Source organism: Grus americana, chromosome 3, assembly GCF_028858705.1.
Source record: "Grus americana isolate bGruAme1 chromosome 3, bGruAme1.mat, whole genome shotgun sequence".
Lineage (NCBI taxonomy): Eukaryota > Metazoa > Chordata > Aves > Gruiformes > Gruidae > Grus > Grus americana.
In genome coordinates this window covers 107020432-107038814 of record NC_072854.1, presented here as the reverse complement: position 1 = coordinate 107038814, position 18383 = coordinate 107020432, and the positions used below count along the sequence as shown (strand labels likewise).

Genomic DNA, 18383 nt, shown 5'->3' with positions numbered 1-18383 from the left:
ACTCCTGTATCTGAGTCCTGCCCCGTGGCTTTGACTCAAGCCTCCTTAAACAGAATTCATCAAGTCTCTGAAAGCTGCTTTCAAACTGCCCTTGCACGCAGCTGTTTGCCAATGCCATTTAAAGCAAACACCTTTGAAGGGCAGGCGGAACTTGTTTGCTCTCTAATCATTGTAAGAGCGGTACACACACTGATAAAAGTGAGCTGCTTGGCAGACAAATGCATCTTTCCACCAAAATTCAGAAGGCTTAGCGGTCATTTTTGGCAAATGACAGCTAGTCCAAAACCCAGTATGAACAATTTTCCCCATAAATGGCTTGACACACGACATAAGAGTGAAAAGAATGCTTTGGGCACTTTAAAAGTAAGCACAGTCTGCTTTATTTTAGGCACAGATACATCAATGCAAAGTGAATGCTCTGGACTGATGGCTCTATTTACTTCTTTCTGGACAATGTCTGGGGACATGGCGAAAGCGTAGTCACAGCCCACGTGCCTGGAATTAACAGAGTCTCTTTCTACCCTGGCCACGGATCTAGAAATAATTCACTCACAATTAAGATCCTAGTGGGAGAGTGCGTTCCCTCATCACAGGCCACTTCCTCTGCCGATACGGCTTGACACGACACACTAATAAATTCTGTCCCGGGCACATGTTGTTTCCCATTACACCAGAGGTAGATCCGACTCAATCGTGATTGTAAGGCTACCACTCACTCACTTTCCCCCCAAGAATGAATTCTGTGCCTTCTCCTGGGAAATACGTATTTGCAGTCGGGGGACAAAACATGTTTCATTTACCTCATTTGCAGGCCTTTAAAATGTACTATTTGGGCAACAAAGATTTGGGCCATTGGGCCAATCCAGTTCAGAGTTGTATTTATACCTAACATCCTATCTTCGTATTATCTATGTTACCAAGAAGAAAGGGAGGAAGAACAAAAGAGGACAAGCAAAACCCAAGAGTGTTGGTCTGTTTATGCATTGGGCAGTGCTTAGAACAAGCCGTTGCACTGCATCCTCTGTGTGCTTCAAAAGCCATGAATAACTCTGATAATTCTGCAACTAAAGTTACTTCCGATGCATCTGGTCTTTCATCCAGCAAGGACAACAGAATATTAAAATAAAATGGAGCATAACCACAAAACACATAGATTAATCTGAGGTTCAGGCAGATGCCATATTTGAAGCATATACGTAAGAAACAGAAATACTACAAGCTGAATTTACACCTTTACTTGTTTTTATAGGAAGCTGATGTGAAAGCACAGTTCACTAGTTCCAAGTCACCCCTCTGTCAGTGTTAGCATGCAGCATCGCTTTAAAAGATAAATCCCCCACATCCATATGGAAGAATTCTAACCAGCAGTATTTATAAAAAGGTTACGCTAAAGCTCTGCACTGATCAAATCCAAACATTGTGCTTCAAACAAAAAACTAAACATTACAAACGTCTCCCCACGGGTTCGCAGAGCAGCTCTTGCAGAGTCACTTCACCAGTTAGGGCAGAAGAGACCACTAGAGCTCAGCTCCCCGTCTGATGCACAGCTCCGCAGCGTTAAGCTCTGCCCAGGGAACCAACAGAGCTCCCCACTGGCCTCATGCTCTGAGCTGGAACGGAGAGTATAAATGAGGGAGGTTATCAGTTTGCAATTTTTTTTTTTTTTTGCACACACTGTTATGTTGTAATTGTTTTTATTGGAAGTTTTAACTTTCTGAAAGCACACCGAGTCCAATTTAGGAATTGGAGACCAATAAAAAGCTATGCCTCAAACAAGTGCAGATTCCTTTAGACTCAAACACACCATTACTTAAGACAAAATTAATGAGAAAACCAGCAGCTTTTCCTCTTGCATTTCAACACACATCACTCTTCACTCATGGATCTCAAAAAGCTACAGAAAGCAGACTGATATCAAAGGTCTCAACTTTAGAGGGAAGAGAACAAGTAATCCACCCAAAGTTACACCACACGTCCTTGATGTGGTTGGGAACAGAATCGCAGCTCTCTCCAGAGTACACCAATCCTTGCAGCACACAACCTATACCTAAGCAAAAAGAAACAAGGATTTATAGCCAGTTTGCTGACCATCTGAACAGTGTATTATTAACAGTCATATCCAAATGATTAAATGCCACACCAGCAATGGTTTCTAGTCAGAACCTTCCTAAGTATAAGCTTCCGGAAAACTAGACACACCCCGTAACTCTACTGTACATCTGTCCTCCTCAGGTATACGAAGATATTTTGCTTATTATCCTTTTTGTACACCAGGACAGAAGCAGGCAGGCTATGTCTTGAGTCACTACGTTACAAAGTCAGTAAGAGGTACCCCACGCACGTCATGTCTCTCCGGGTGGCATACACACATCCTCTACTCACATGGTGAGCATAACCCTCCTGTTATCATCGTGAACAGCAGGTCAAACACCACAGCCTCCCACTATTGATCCTGCAGGCATACATGTCTGTAGATACCATGACTTTCAACCTTGCCCTGGAAGTTAGGGTTAAGTTCAAATTTAGTAACTTGCAACACATCCTAGTCTATTCATAGCCCCCTTACATACTAACGTCCCAGCTACAGGAGCTTTCTTTTTTTCTGGCTGTGCTAAAACCTCCCTGTAAGAAGAGAAAAAATAAGATGCAAGAAGAGGACCATAGGCAAAAAGGACTACTTCAAGATGACATAAATTGATCTCTGTGTTGAGGGGGACCACGGTCTGTCAGAACCTACAGCTCCTGCATTACAGCTCTGCCACAGTCCTCAGACAAGTTATTTGTGTCAGTTCCTACTTGCCACACATAGGTATTTTTGACACTAGGGTAAATAAGAGTAATGAGCTCTATATTTCCCATAACTTACTACTAAACCTAATCTGCAAGCTCTCATACCTGATACAGAATCTGTAATCTACAATTATTTATGCTCTCTCTGGATAGATTTTATGAAATCATAGTCTATATAACATAGAATAAACATATTGCTTTTCCAAACTAGAAGAGCCAAAGTTTTAAGCAACTTATATAGGTCCCTTTGAAAATCCCAAATTTCCCAGAGTGACTTCTGAATGACCATGCTGCACAAAGCTTTGCTATGCAATATAAAATTCCAGGCTTACCAATTTTAGAAGAGTTCTCCAAAAGAAACACTCAATCCACGTGCAGCTTACTGCCCAGGCATTCTCCCTTCCATTTCTTTCCTAGTCCCGATTATTCTCTTGATGAGCACTTTGACCATATCAGACTAAGACGAGGATTTAATACTCCCAAATGGCACAATTCAGACAGTAGAAGAGCTGTGACATTTCAGAATACGTCAAGCCTTTTTATAGTACAGTTGCTCAGCACATCCAGAAAAACCAAAGTGTGCAACTGGTGAAAAAGGAGATGTGAGTAGCAATGAAAGGGCTATATAAAGATCTAACACAGAAAACCAGGACAAACTGTAGAGGCAAAACAAACACAGTAAGAGAATGTTGTAAGCGGAAGCTATCACCTGCACAACACAGAACAGCCCTAGGGCCACCTAGACCACAAGCAGATCATCTTTTGTGGTGTCTGTACATACACAATCTGCATAGTCTTTAAAAAAACCATAGTCTTATGCAGTTTCCAGAAAAAAAAAAAATCCAAACAACTTATTTAACTCTTTATATGTGTGTGTAGACTTGTTTAAGCAGGCATACAAATCTGTAAAGTTTCTAGAAGCCAACTCCATGGACTGACAGCTAAGTTTTTCAAAGCAACTAGTGTTATTTTCTACGCTGTAACAAGCGCTTAGAACAATTCAGATACCAAATGTCTAGGAACATTAAGATGCTTCATCTAGCTCTACACCTCTCCTGACTGACAAAACACAAAAGCCATTAAAATAAGGTGCAGAAACACAACTTATCTCCTGGTCTTTCTCACCAGCTTAGAGAGGTTTAACTTTGTCATCTACTGTAATGGACCAGGGCAGGGGGGGACAAGGCGGGGGGAGGGGGGGGGGGGAGAGGAGGAGGAAGAGGAGGGAACAAAGCAAGTGGCTTCTAAAAAAATGGAGAGCATCTTTGAATCTAAAGATAGGCACATGTCAATAAAATGCGCTTTCACTGTTGGGTGGGAAAGCAGACACTGACTGAACTCCCTCCCTCATACTACCGAGCTTCACTGTTAGCTCACATTTTGGCTCCATATACAAATAACTTTTCTTTTTCAGGTACTGAAGGAAAGCACGCACTCACAGAACAGGCAGCACTTTAAGCACTTTTTATAAAACAAGAGAGAGAAGCTACTCTTCTAGAGGTGCTCTGCCCCAGAATACACAGCTCAGTAAGTCAAAAAGCCTCCTCTTCCAGACTCCTTTCTTTGACAGTTTTAGAGGGAGAAAGCCAGGAGACCTACACACACAGAGGAGATAGGATATCTAAATACTGCTTCAGACATCCTAGGCTGAACTGTTCACCCATCAGTACAGATGCATTTAAGGAATAAAAGAAATGCTTATTCATGCATCAAAAGCTCAGTCCTGAGATGCATTTAGCAAGCCAGCTGGACCAAGCAAGCTATACCATGCACACTGACACACAAGATAAAAGACCATGAGACACATGCCAACCCTAGATTCTTGTTAGAACAATAGGGGAAGGAAAAAAAAAAAACAAAACTAAAACCAAAAAACCAACCACACAGCAAAACCAAATCAATCTTCACCTAGGAAAAAAAAAAAACAAACCCTCTGTCACCAACCAACCAGTTTAATATAAAGGGAAATTAGAAAGCAGGAATTCAGCTGCTGTCCCTCTTCCCTCTCAGTTTCTAGAAAAAATAATACAACCCAACAAACCGGGTGTGAAACAACTGACCACCACTTGCCTGTAAAAGGACTACTGGAGGACTAGAAACCAAAAAAAGTTCTGTTCTTGCTGCATGGATGCAATACGAGCTATTATTAACTTGCTCTAAATATCACAAATGAAATAACCAGAGCTGCATCGCATAGCATAGAATTCTCCTTGACAGCAACAAAACAAGGTGATCAACACTCAGACGGTAAACATGTAAGGGAATTCTCCCCACCTTCTGACCTTTTCTTCTACTTATCACACCGCTTTATTTTTAAGAGGGAGACACTGTCAAAGCACAGCAGGTCACCAATTTTTTTTCCTCCCTCTTAAGTAAGACTGGACGACATACAACTGTTTATTCTGAGCATATCTTATTCAAGGTTACCAAGGTCATTGCTAACTAACAGCAAAGAAAAAGCATTTACAAAATACAGAAATAAGTCTCCTGGTCTAAGAGCAAGCAGACTGATAAGCACACAAACTGCAGCTAAACTTTTCCTTCTAGTGATCTATGAAGGAGAGACAAGTTCTTATTACAGGGCAGAGAAATGCAAGACCACCAATATTCTGTTTAAATGCCAATCTGCTTTCAGCCTTTAACTCAGAGCAATTTCTAAATCCCTTCAGAAGTCTTTTACTGAGCTACTATTGGCTTTGGCCAGTATCCTTCTGTACCCGGTGCTAAGAATTATTTTGCATACACTCCAGTTCAGTGAAGCAATCTAATTTAAAGACAAGCAACTCAGGAAATAAAGTTCAAAAGTTGTTAGGTTGATTCTTTTCAAAAAAACAATACTTGAGGCTATTGAAAGAAGAATCTTTTATTTCCTCTCGTGGTTTTGTTTGTCTAAGTAAAAAAAAAGTTTGCTTCATTTTTATTAAGAGTAACTTCCTAACTTCTTTATTTTTCATAATGCTGACCACAGAGTTTGGATTTTCATTGCACGGAGCAAATGCAGAAGACAAGTTCCCCACCTACATTCCTTCTGGGTGGGACACGAGCGTGTTGGGGGTATCAGCCATAGTGTTGTTGCATAAACTAGAGTTCTGCAGAAATTAGGATGGCCAGTAACTATGAAAGCAACATTATACAGCCCAAACTTTTTTTGTAGTTATTTATAGGTAGTTTGTTCAGTACATGTTTAAAACTAAGTATCCCCCTATTAATTCCCGATCACTGCATTACAAGCCTGTTAGCTTACAGAAAATAAAATTATTTTCCCCAAACCAGAGTTCTCATGGTTTCTTTCCCTTCGTTTCAGCCACAAGCCAGCTCAAAACAGATTTATTTTATGTCCACCTTCAGCCAGACGCACAGAACGGTCCCAGCAACAGACAGAAGCGAGGTTCCAAACCGGAGCAGCCTGGAGAGCCAGCGCGCACACGCACGCAGCACAGGACCAGACCCTGCATCTTCTTCTGCAATGCCCATGGCAAGACAGCGGAAAAGTACGTTGCACCCTAAGCGGTTTTAGGGTGAATGCATAGAATATCCTGCGCACCTGCCTGGGCCGGCGGAGGGGCACCGCTCCCTCTCCGAAGGGGGGGCCGCAGAGTCCCCCCGCGGCGCAGGGACGCGGACAGCCCCCTCTGCCACCCCGAGCTCGCCCGCTACAGCCGGCGGCCGCAGCGCGGCCGGACCCAGCCGTTGCACAAGGCCTGGATCGCACGTTGGGCAACCGGGCACAGTGACAAGCACCCGAGCCTGCCCCGGACCGCTCGGTCAGTCGCCGGGGCGGCTCCGGGACCCGCAAGGCCAGACCCGGCGGCGCGGCCCCGCTGCTCACCGCCCGCGGCGACGCCTCCGGGCGGCGCGGCCTCCCCCAGCCACTGCTCCGGCAAGGGCACGGAGAAGGCCGCAGCACCGGCCGGCTCCTGGCCGTGCCCGGCACCGCGGGGCTCGGGCCGCCGCCGGCACGGCGCCGCCATTGCCCGCCCGACCCCGCACACGTGTCCCCGGCAGGGAACGGCGGTCCCGGCGGAGCGACCCCCGGGCCGAGGGGGGTCCCTCACCGCTCCGCCAGGCACGGGCGTCCTCCCCGCGGCAGCGCCACCACCTCCCACCTCCCTTCCCGCACCGCACCGCTCCGCTCCATCGCATCGCACTGCACTACCGGGTACCCCGCAGCCCCTTTCTCCCCGCAGCCGTGGCCGCTCCCCGTAGCTCGGCCTGCGCGCCCGGACCGGCACAGCCTAGCCACCGACCACCGGCTTCGCCCCGCCGCCACCGCAGACGCTCACCTGGCCGCTCCGCTACCCTGCTCCACGCCCGCCACCCGGGCCCGCGCGCTTGTTTACCGCCCCGGCCGCCCCCGGCCGAGGCCCGGCCTCACGCCCCGCCCCCTCAGCGCTCCCATTGGCGCCTCTGCGGGCCCCGCCCCGTAGCGCAGCGGAACCGCCGCCGAGGAGCGTGTCGAGCCCGTGCACTCAGCGGTCCCGCCAATGGCAGGAGGGCTCGGGCGGGGCGCCGGCCAATGAGGGGCGGGGAGGTGGCCGGGGTGGCGCGCGCGGCGGCTGCAGGGGGACGTGAGGCCCCTCAGGTCCGTGCGGCGGCGGCCGTGGGGCGGAGGGGGCGGGGGGCGGTGAGGCGAGGCGTGAGGTGCGTGTGCTGCGTGTGCTGCGGGCGGGGGAGGCCGGACGGACGGACGGAAGGCGCTCGGGGACCTGCCGGCGTCGCGGGGGGGGGCGGGGAGCCCGGCAGCCCCGCCACGGCCGCCTACCTTCAGTGGCGGGCCGGCTCCCTTCGGGCTGGGGAGCTCCTGTAACGAATGGGGACCGGCCCGGGTAGGGGGTGTCCCGCCGCGGGCCCGGCCGGGCGGGGGAGGTTGGTCCCTCGGCGGGAAAGAGCGGGGGTAGGCAGCTCTCGTACCCCCTCTCCTTAGGAGGGCCCGGGGAGGGGGGGTGTCACTGCTCAGACAGTCCCGCCGGCGCTCCGGGGACTTCGGTGTATCCGAAGAGCTGCACAGGAGCCCGGTGCCTAGGAGCCACCAGGCACATCCTAAGCGAAGGGAGCAACTCCATTTTGTGGCGCTCCGCGTCCAAGAAACCTTTGTACGTGGATGCCAGTGTGATTTTTCAAAGTATTGGTTTAAAATCACGGTTGATACTGCTCACGCCTGTGTTGGAAATGGCATGTTTGTGTGCATGTTAGGAATAAAAATTACGCCTTGTTTCCTACAGGTTGATCCCAGCAATGTGGTGTCTCACAGATGCTGCAAGGGGCTAATTGTAACAGCTAGCTCTGTGCTTTTCTGGATGTTCTGGTAAGCGCCTGTCTATGTCAGCAACTTTCCTGTCTGAAAAATAACAATACATTCTTTATGGTGCATTTGCCACACGGCTGCGTTAGTGCAGAAGTGTATTTTGATGAGGTTTGGTGATTAAGTAGTTCATTTCTTCTTAAAACAAAGAGGATTCATAATTCTCCTCTAGTCGTAGCCTAACTTATAGGAGTGACCAACAAACAGCCCTGAGCTTTAATTTCAGCAGTGTCAACTGCTTACTTTGGCCAGCCTTTTCAGCTAACTGGTAGCTTGAATTGAGCACTTAAATCCACTCTGAAGGACCTATATCAAAGTTAGTGGGAGCTGCGAGTACTGTGGATTTGTGAAGAAGGAAACTGGATAAATGGTCTGTGATAAGCGTGTATAGGGGTTTAACTCTATGCAGCCCCTTGGTGAATACTACTGCCAACCTGCAAGTGCCAAACTTCCCCCCCTTCTGTAAAGGGGGATAGTTATATCCCTTATCTCCAGCTGCTCATATCAAAGGTTATTTGACAGGTATTTATTAACACACAAAATATTGTTCAAATATGACATATATTCCTTCATGGGGTTTTTTTTGTTTTAAAAATTAAAAATATATTTTAAAAAGTTGAAATATATGCTTCCCACCCAAGCCCCACTCAGCTTTCCAGGTAAGCCATGAGAAGGTCTCTGCTAGGCACTGAACAGACAGCTACAAAGAAATTTAGCAAAACTCATCACCCAGCCATTATCTGGATTGGAAGCAAGCCTCAGTCAGTATTGGGAAGGCTAGATTTGAACTTGAAAGGTTAAAAAAACCAATTCCCTGGGGAAGACACATTATTGACTTAATTGCTCTACATATAGGCTGTGCATAGACACAATATATCTGAAATGGAAAGGCCAAACATGACACTTTCTCATATTTGAGAATGGGATGGAGACTGGATTTGTTAGATTATGCAAAAACATGGCTGCAATAAGATACCAGCCTTGAAAAGTTTTGTCAAAAAAAAATGCCTGTTTTTCTTAATTTCAATACTGACACCTCCAGAACTGCATAGGAATTAACTGTTCTATTTGTGGTTAATTCCATACTATTTTCTCTCAAAGAAGGATCATCTTAACCCTCATCTGGAAAGAGCTATGTTTCAGGAGTCTTTTCTAAGGACAGTCTTATCTACTCTTGTTCTGAATTTGGATGTCAGTTTTAAGTTTCTGTGTAACATCACTTTGCTTGCGTCAACTCAGCATTAATTGTGAAATATGTCTTACTCACTGTGCTGAGCACGGAGAATTGCACGGGTTTCTGCATGGGCACGCTGTCATAGTTTGAGATGTAGGCAGAACAAGCACAGGATAAAGCTCTCCCCATCTTTCAAAGACAAGCCTGGCTGGTTCCCTTTATTCCCATGTGGTAAACTGTTGGGTATTTCTGCCACTGCTGTTCAGTTTGCATCACACCTTCTGTTGCCAGGCTTTCTGCAGCCTTAAAAGACCCCTTGAACTTGAGCCCAAGGCTAGCTCTGTCTATACTTAGACTGAGGAAGAGAGAAGTATCTGTTTTCCCACCGAATTTGGAATGCAAAGAGGTAGGGTTGAAAGCTGGACTGAAGCTGCTGGGAGCAGATACCTCATGCCTTTTTGTTACTTTTTAGTTCTTGAGGGGACTAGGGGCGGGACACCAGGACTCAAAATCCAGAATCCAGAGGCTAACTTTTGTGGGGATGGTTGCCTAATTGTGTCCACAATCCTAAATAAAAAGGTGAACATGGCTGTCATGATGTAACCCGGCAGGCAGCTAAAAGAACACGCAGTCATTCACTTACTCCCCCCTGCCCACCCCAGTGGGATGGGGGGAGAAAATAAAAAAAAAAAGGTAAAACTTGTGGGTTGGATAAAGACAGTTTAATAAACAAAAAGGAAGAAGATAACAACAACAATAGTAATGATAAAAGAATATACAAACCAAGTGATGCACAGCACAGTTTCTCACTACCCAGAACTGATGCTCAGCTAGTTCCTGAACCATGTCACCTCCCAGCCAACTCCCCCAGTTCTATACTGAGCATGACGTCATATGGTATGGAATATCCCTTTGGCCAGTTTGGGGCAGCTGGCCTGGCTGTGTCCCCTCCCAGCTTCTTGGGCACCCACCATGTCATTGGCAGGCTGGTATGAGAAGCTGAAAAGCCCTTGTCTGCTTGGCAACAACTAAAATATTAGTGTGTTATCAACTTTATTCTCATCCTAAATCCAAACCACAGCATTATACCTGCTGCTGGGAAGAAAATTAACTCTAGCCCAGCTGAAACCAGGACAATGGTGTATGTAGTGCACTGGGAGAATTGTTCCATGGAAGAAGCCATGCAAGATCTCTCTGTAAAATGGAGAAAAAATGGTAAAAGAGAAAAAATACTGTCAATATTTGGAATTGGTTTAGTGCTACCAATTATGAGCTTTACAGCTCTGAACCCTGCAAAAAAGAAGGGGCAGAGTGCTTTACTTCAAAAATAGACCAAGGAGTCACCCTTTCCTTCAGAAAGGCTGTCAGTGGTTGACAGCTTCGTGGTTAGCAGTTCCCATGGGGGCTTTGGGAGGTCCAAATTCAGGTTCCCTCTCTGCTTGTGAAGACTTGGAGCACTCCACCCTCATATTGGGACCCTAATTGTTACGCATGCTCTTGCCTTCTCCTCTCTCCAGCCTTATTCATATTCTTATTATTTATTATTATGCTCTAGACAGTGGGAAAGCTCAGCAAGAGGAGATAAGAATGGAGCACTCCCCCATGCCATCCAAATCCCAGACAAATTTAGTCTGGCCTTGTGCAAACTGTGTCTTGCTCAGGGGCAGGAGACGTGGACGTGAATCCTGCGGGGATCAGCCCAGGCCACCTCTTTCTGGTTTTGTGCCCTCCACCAAAGGATTGTACGTAAAACAGCAGTGACACCTGCTTCATCCCTGCTTTGAATCAACTGTCAGAGTTTGTGTAGAAGCTATCTGCTACATGTGCTACGGAAAGACTTGCCAGATAAAGCCCTTCCAAGCGGGGTAGATAGAAGAAACCTAGGAAAATTCTATGTAAAAACCTAAACATTGGCATCCGTTGATGCCTTAGTGCCTCCAGTGTGATGTGACAGCAGAGCGAGGCTGTTGCAGGTTAAGTTTGTACTTCAGTGTCTAAATCTCATGTAATTTATGTGCTCTACATCTGCAATCTTTTGCAGAGCTGTGCAACGCAGATCTGAATTTACAGAGCAAGCCAGAGCAGTCCTGTGAAAAAGCAAGTTCCCAGATTTTGAGGAGTCTCTTGATTACCTATAAGAACAAGAAGTGAACATTATTAAGAAATCAGCCACAACACATCTTTGGCATTACAACTGTCATTTGCTTCTCACATCTTGTTCAGTAGTGTTATGTTCAGTCAGATTTCAACATACTTGCTGCCTTACCCAGAAATGTGAGCATTTCTAGCAAGAATCTTATACCTATGAGGATTATATAAATCAATCTTTTATTAAATTGTAATAAACGTGATAAATTTGATTATAATAATATAAATTACAATACAGATAAATACTATAATGATACATCTATCATAATATATAAATATAATGGAAATTCTAGTAAATTAAAATTATAACAAATAATGAGTCACACTTCCTCAGAACCTTCTCTCTACTGATGTTAAAATGGTCTGTTGAAGATTATTTAATTCTTGAAATATCCTGAATTTGCAAGTCAGAGAGAGGTCAGTACCTTAGCCAAGGTCAGTGGGAAAGCTGGCTGTAACAGTTGGAAGTCCTGACACTTTAGCCGTGCCATCAGATCTTCACCTCATATTGCCTGTTGATACTTATATAACGAAGAGCTTAATGATGCGATGTCATGAGGTGCATCAAGAGCTCTGCTGCGGGTCTGGGGTAAAAGCAGCAAGAAAGAGACCAGGAAGAGCGAGTCCAGGGCTCTTTGTGACTTCCAACAGGGTCAGTGTCAGCCTTTGGGTGGGGTTGCTTTCCTCCTCCTGTTTGCTGTTTTCTGAAAGGAGCGTGTTCGCTCACCACCCAGCAGCCCGGCACGTACTGGGTGCCAGGGAACACCCAAGAAAAGCTCTGGCAGTTCTGGTGCTGACTGCTTTGAAGAACTCGGCTTCTTTAAAGCCACGTACAAAGTGGGCCAAGTTCCCAGAGAGGAATATGGAGAGGAACAGACCAGAGTGGCTAAACTTCTACAATCAAAAAAAGTTAGAGAACCAGAGCCTGGAAGGATCTTTGGGCCCTGCAGTAAGAAGGGCTCCATTGCATTGCAACAGGAAATAAGTAGGCAGACAACTAACCTGCAGAAAAAAAGCGTTAATGGAGTCTCAATTAAGCAGCCATTGGTCATGTCATTAGGTTGACAAGTATCCAGGCTATTCAGAGAACACTCAGAAATCCTCTTGCATAGGACAGGCCCAAGCTGTTTCTCCAACCACAATAAAATCTACGTCACCATCCCTCTCCCATGTTCACACAGCTAACCACAAAGCAAAAGCTGCTCTGGAAATGTTTCTCTCGGTCCTCCTTCTCCAGGCAACCACTGAGGCTCAGATAAGCTGCCTCTTGGGGGGGTTTGCTTTGTGTTCACTCATCTTCTTTAGAGGTTAATTTCTCCAGGGCAGGAGGAACATCTTATCTGACTACGTAGATTTATGATGTTCATCAACATATTATAATAATATAGGGATGATGAACTGGAACAGCTCAAGTAGAAGTCACTGGACAGGTGTCTTGGTTTTAGTAGTTAACTTGTAGGTATTTCAAAACTTTGGCAGGTTTCAGTGACGCTGTTTGTACCATATGTTATTTACATGGCTTTATGGCCAAGAATGAGAGCAACAGCCTTGTAAAGAAATGAGATCTGTCTGACTCAGACAGTGGTAGATGCATGTCCAGTATCATCATGGGATCCAAATGATGAGCTATTTTTGTAATGCTTAGGACTACTCTGATTCCCGAACTGCGTATTTTCATCCCAAAGCACTCGGGCATTCTTTGCACTTGTCCTTCTCTGTCCCCTCACTGCAAGGGGATGGAGATAAGGCTCCATTTCAGTTAGTCAGTGAGCACTTTATTTTTAAGATTATTTAGTGCTGTCAAAAGGAGACAGTGTGGCAGTTCTCAAGACAAATGTTTTCTGTCCAAGAGGAAGACACAGTGCAGGGAGCAGGATGGGTAGTTCACAGTTTCCACTCCCATTTTCCTTCCAGGGTGCTCAGCGAGCAGCCTTGTTCTGCACAGCTGGAGAGGGCAGGGCGTGCCGGAGGGGCTGCTGGAGGGCTCTGAGATCCCTGGCTGGGAGGAGGTGGGCAGGGGTGGCTGTCACATTCTGTGGAGGGGAGAAGACTGCTGAAGGGCTGCCTTGTCCCCTAGTTGAAAAAAAGGAGGGGGAAGAAGACACAAAACCCTTCCCTTTGTGCCCTAGGTTTTGCCTTGCTGAGAAAGCTGCCCTCACAGCAGGGCCTCCGTGCCCCTGCTCACACTGCTCACCCGTTCCATGTCACCCAGAGAGGGGCCGCTTTGGGGAAGGAAAGGTGAAGGCTGTCACACCACAGAGGTGATTTATTATCTCCATGGGTCTGCAGGGAAGAGACCAACAAAGGCTTGGGAGGCCAGCATTGGTAGCAAAGCTTAAGACTCGACCATTTCTTGTCTCCTGCTATTGTCTATTTAGAACAGACTTCAGTGGCTCGTGACAGGGTGTCCGTGGCCCATGCTACACAGCTCCAGGGCATTGACTATACAGGACCAAACTCTAATAGGAGGTGGGCACAGGCCCACCAGTACTGGGATTATCTCTAATAATTATTTGGAGAAAAAGTAGCAGGTCTACTCTTCAGGCATTTTAGAGGGTGCCCGCCTGGATTTCTCTTCTCAGCTACCAACATGTTCATCACTAACAGAGGATCGCCACAAAAAGTTGTGCAGCACACCAGGCGTATGCCACCACGCCGTGCTCTGCTGTGGTTCATACCACCCACAGCTCCCTCCAAACTTTGCCACATGGGTGCCGAGTGGGTACTGGGTGCTTTGGAAAGTTGGAGACAAGCCTGTGGGGGTGCAGTATGTTGAGAGAAGGACAGTGCCAGGTGGAGAGGCTACAGATAGAAGCACTGAACGGAAGAAAGTGATACCAGTCCTTGTCTTTGGATAGTGTGTGGGACAGTGTAGGGCAAGGACAGGCACCTCGCCCCTCCCACCTTAGCAAAACATGCACAATATCACACTTGCCTGTTCAAATTCTGTTGGGCAGCAGTGCTTTTTACGGGTATCAAAGCCATTTTGGATGAAATGAAGTTGAAGAGTGCAGCAGTCTGATTAGCATCCGTGTGCCTCAAGAATACGGTATTTCTGTTTCTCCCCAGATCTGTGAGACTTGGTTAAACATTATTCAGTCTGTTGTTATTCTTTATCTCTGGGCTAGATGGATCAGTTGTTTCTGCTCATTGTAAATTGCATTTGCTTGCATAGTTTGGTGAGTGCTTTGCCCTCTCCTCTTGCCACCTGATTGATTACACGTACCGCATTCGATCCTGCACAGGCATAGTGGGAAGGCTCAGTTCTGTGTAGCTTCCAGCCAGGATTCACTTTACAGATGATAACTAGAAAAGCCATTCACCCTGGGTAAACATGGCAAATTAATTTTGAAGCTAGGCAAACAGAAGCCAGTCCTTTGCCTGCATTTAGCCGCTCTAAAGAGCCTTTTACAAAGGACAGAAGGGTTGTCTGGAACAGTTTGTGTAGAGTTGTTCTAAATGGGAAGGCAAGCTAGAGCCAGAGAATATGAGAGAAACAGAGCTATTTCTGAACACTTTACTGGAATTAAGAATTAACGCTAGTGATCATAGGTTGCTCTGCTGGCTAATGGGGAGTGTGCTGCCAAACTCAGCCATTGCCCCCAGCTTTTGGCATGGTGTTGCCATGTGTCACATCGCTGGAGAGCAGTGAGCCACCTTGCCCCAGGCTGGAATTGTCCCCAACACAACATGTTTTTTTCAGTGCCCTGAGAGCTGGTCCTTGTTCTGGCTTCCTGGCCTCTTGCCTCGCTGTTCCAACATGCAGCCAGGTGTGGGAGTGAGGCAGGGAAAGCTGTGGAGTTTTTCTGAGTGCCTGTATGGCAAACGGACAAACTCATAAGCTCCATCCACTTGCCTGAAGGTGATTCGCAGATAGTCCCGACAATTTACTTCTAGCAGTAGGAGGAAAGCAGAATTATTGCTGCCTTTGGATACGGACTGACCCTTTTTCTGCTTTGCTGTGGCCATCGATCCAGTTCCTGAGGTCAGTTGAGAAGGACTGCGTAATCTGACTTCTAGTATCTACATCTGTGTCTGCATACCTGGAGAGAGAGATTGATAGGTGGCAGAACATCCTACTGACACATATCTGAATACGGCTTAGAGGAGACACCAGCAGTTAATACAAACCTCTGGAAGGAATGACTGATGAAGAGGTGGTCCAGAGATCCAGGTTAAGACCTTCATCTGACCCTGAGCAAATTATTCAACTCCTATCTGTAAAATAGGGCTAACAGCATTCTTCTGCTCTGTTGTGCTCTTGAAGCCTGACTCCTAAAGAAGTGCTTTACACTGCACAGCAGAGTAATTTCAGCATGCTCTGTAGCTGTGCACAGGGAAAAGAGCTTGCCTTCAGGCACAGCGGTGCCAAGAACCAGCAGTGCAGGTTCACTCTCCCATCAACTCCCAGACACTTCCAAGATTTCTAGCCTGGAGGAGCCCAGGGTGGGAGCACAATATGTCCCTTTGCTACAGCAATCCCACTAAGTACAGTATCTAATGATGAAGCCTGGACAGTGACTACATCCTGTGCCATCCACTCCATGGACTTTGACAACTGTTACTTCAGTTTAACTGGTGGCCTGCTTTCACAGCGTAGGAGACATGGTTCCTTTCCTGGAAGATGTATGTTGTCCCTGTTCTCTGCAGCAGCACTCCTGTTTCCTGATGGCACTGAAAAGCATGCACACACACAACGGTAGCAAGGAAGGTGACCTAACCCTTTACATGCTAAGTGCTTTGGTATTGCTTTATGGCCCCTTAATCAGTCTTTAAAGCTATAGCTGCCCAGCCATAACAGGCAGCACCCCACTCCTCTTTTGTAAACCTAAGCCATGGCTCAGGCATGTTTTGGTTTTTTTAACCTTGTATTCTTCCCTAGGCTGACCAGCCACAGCCTCTCTAGCCAAATGCATTTGCTGGATTTCTATTCCCCATTAGTTTTCTGCACAACCCACAGTTTGAATTGGCAGCATGATGAGTTGTCTGAAATCATTCAGTATGTTTGCCATTTCAGTTCCTAGCTTGCCCACCCAAATCACATAGGGACAGAAATCAGATTTTATTTTATTTTTTTTTGTCATTGAAGAAGACAGTCAAATAGTTTTCATGGCTCTTGGAAACTACACGTAACATTGCTGGAAGACTATTAGCACAATATTTGGAGAACAAAAATAGCTCCAGTTTGAACTTCCCAGAATATTACAAAGGCCATATTTGGAGAGGGCATGTGTTGTCCAACATGATGAAGGAGTAAGAGGTTCCTCTTGGAATAATCGTTTACCCTACTGGTCTTCTATTGCTGCTGACTGTTGGTATATCAAAGCTGTGGATAGCTAGCTTTAAAAATAATCCTGAACACCTACCTTCAGCTCCAGAGATCTTGCTTGCCTTACACCAGTTTTGAAGGAAGACTCAGGTTCTTTCATAAATAGATGGCAGCTCTGCCAAGTCAGGGAGAATGGTAATTGCTAATGTTTAACTTTGTAAAGATTGAAGATGGCATGGCGTAAGTTAAAAGGTTGGATCAGTTTTCCACACTTGCTCTCACACTCTTTTTTTACATTGTTCGTACTCTGCGTAAATGCAAGTTAGCTGTGGAGCTACTGCCATTTTATACTGGGGTGAGCAAGGTCTCCCTGAAATCATAGAAACCAATGATGTAGGAGAAAATAGGCCCAATGCTTTTCTTACTCTGCCCCCTTCTGATTCTTCAGGCCCTGCAAGGCAGTTCAGGAGTGCCAGGCTTCACACCATTTATTTCGGCACAGACCTAATCCTGAGTTGGACTCGGGAGCTGTCACTTAGTTCAGGGTGCATTTGATAGGACTCAAACAGTTCCCAGTTTTGGAAAACTTCCATTCCAACTACTTGGCCCTGTACCTGTCTCAGGTTTCTATATCAAGGAGCTTAGCTAGTTCCACTTCAAAGTCTCTATTTATTTATATCTTTTTAATATTGAGCCATAAATAGTGCTGAGCACTGACACCTCCCAAATTGTGCTCTTGGGCACCTGTCAAACAAATGTGTCGTACGAAGGAGAAGATAACAGTTCATATTCACTTAACTCCTTGAGTGCTCAGGGCAAATGTCTTGAATTTAAAGTGGGAAAGGATGGGTGATAGCAAACCTGCAGCAAAGGGGAGATGTCAAAGAAGCTACAGTGACTTGTGTGATCCTGTTTGATGCCCTGATCTGATGTGTGCAGATGTTTCTTACATAACCAAGCTTAAACCCAGCATTTACTCTCTCACTCTTGCTCCATTTCACATTTGTAGAATAGGAACAGCTCACATCACTTTACCTTACTGGGGGCAGGAGAAGCAAGGATAAATTCAACGAGGGATGCAACAGTTTGTTAGGGAGCACATGACTAGTGTGGTAGAAGTTCTGGCAAAGATACCACATTTGTCCAGGCTGTTTTCTTATAAAACAACTGAGTTCAAGAAAACTAGATAGTCCCTGGTCCTCCTGAGGGCACAGACAGCATAATCTAGCTAGATCCCAAATTCCCCCGGAGCTGGAATGACAACAGGATGCTTTCCCCCCCCCAGATTAGCAAGACCTGCTGGGACAGAACAGGAGGCTGCAAGTGAGAGGAAGAATGACAAAGCAGTAAGTATAATTATTCCTTTGCTTCCTGAAGAAGCTCAGAAGAAAATCTAATTTAGCAATGTCTGGAGGAGTCCCTGACTTATGCTTGGGGTTTGTAGGATTGAAACCAGGGCTGAATGCTTTTAAAAAAAATAATGGGGGACCCAAACAAAACAGAGCATGGAAGGTAACAGCAGCACCTCACCCAGAGCTGCAGTGCTGAACATGGCATGACGTTGAAACCAGCTATTCTAAAATGGATTCTGGTACAGTGTGAGCTCACTCTCACTCAAAGCCTCTCCTGTGCTGTGTCAAAACTGCAGCCATGCTGGGGTGTGCGGTGCCTGCTTTCTCCCTGCCACGAGGGAGACTCCA

At 46.2% G+C, this 18383-nt stretch overlaps 1 protein-coding gene and 1 long non-coding RNA gene across 5 annotated transcripts in view; one reads left to right on the top strand and one right to left on the bottom strand.

Moving 5' to 3' along the window:
* COQ8A (coenzyme Q8A) overlaps positions 1 to 7160 on the bottom strand; it is a 47587-nt gene extending 40427 nt beyond the window's left edge. Inside the window, exon 1 of one of the 2 annotated variants that reach the window (XM_054820856.1) lies at positions 7074 to 7160. Coding sequence is in view for 1 of the 2 variants with exons in the window: in XM_054820857.1 (XP_054676832.1) it covers positions 6133 to 6264 (132 nt within the window). In the remaining variant the exon portion in view is untranslated. Of the gene's footprint in view, positions 1 to 6132; positions 6303 to 7073 lie in introns of those variants that run through there. The other variant, XM_054820857.1, reaches the window with a different exon arrangement.
* A 118-nt stretch (positions 7161 to 7278) lies between these two features.
* The window catches only part of LOC129204616 (uncharacterized), a 28001-nt gene continuing 16896 nt past the window's right edge, over positions 7279 to 18383 (top strand). The window contains exons 1-3 of one of the 3 annotated variants that reach the window (XR_008576439.1): positions 7279 to 7372; positions 8013 to 8095; positions 17969 to 18029. This is a non-coding gene — a long non-coding RNA (uncharacterized LOC129204616). Of the gene's footprint in view, positions 7373 to 7476; positions 7685 to 8012; positions 8096 to 10821; positions 12428 to 17968; positions 18030 to 18383 lie in introns of those variants that run through there. The other 2 variants (XR_008576441.1, XR_008576440.1) reach the window with 2 other exon arrangements.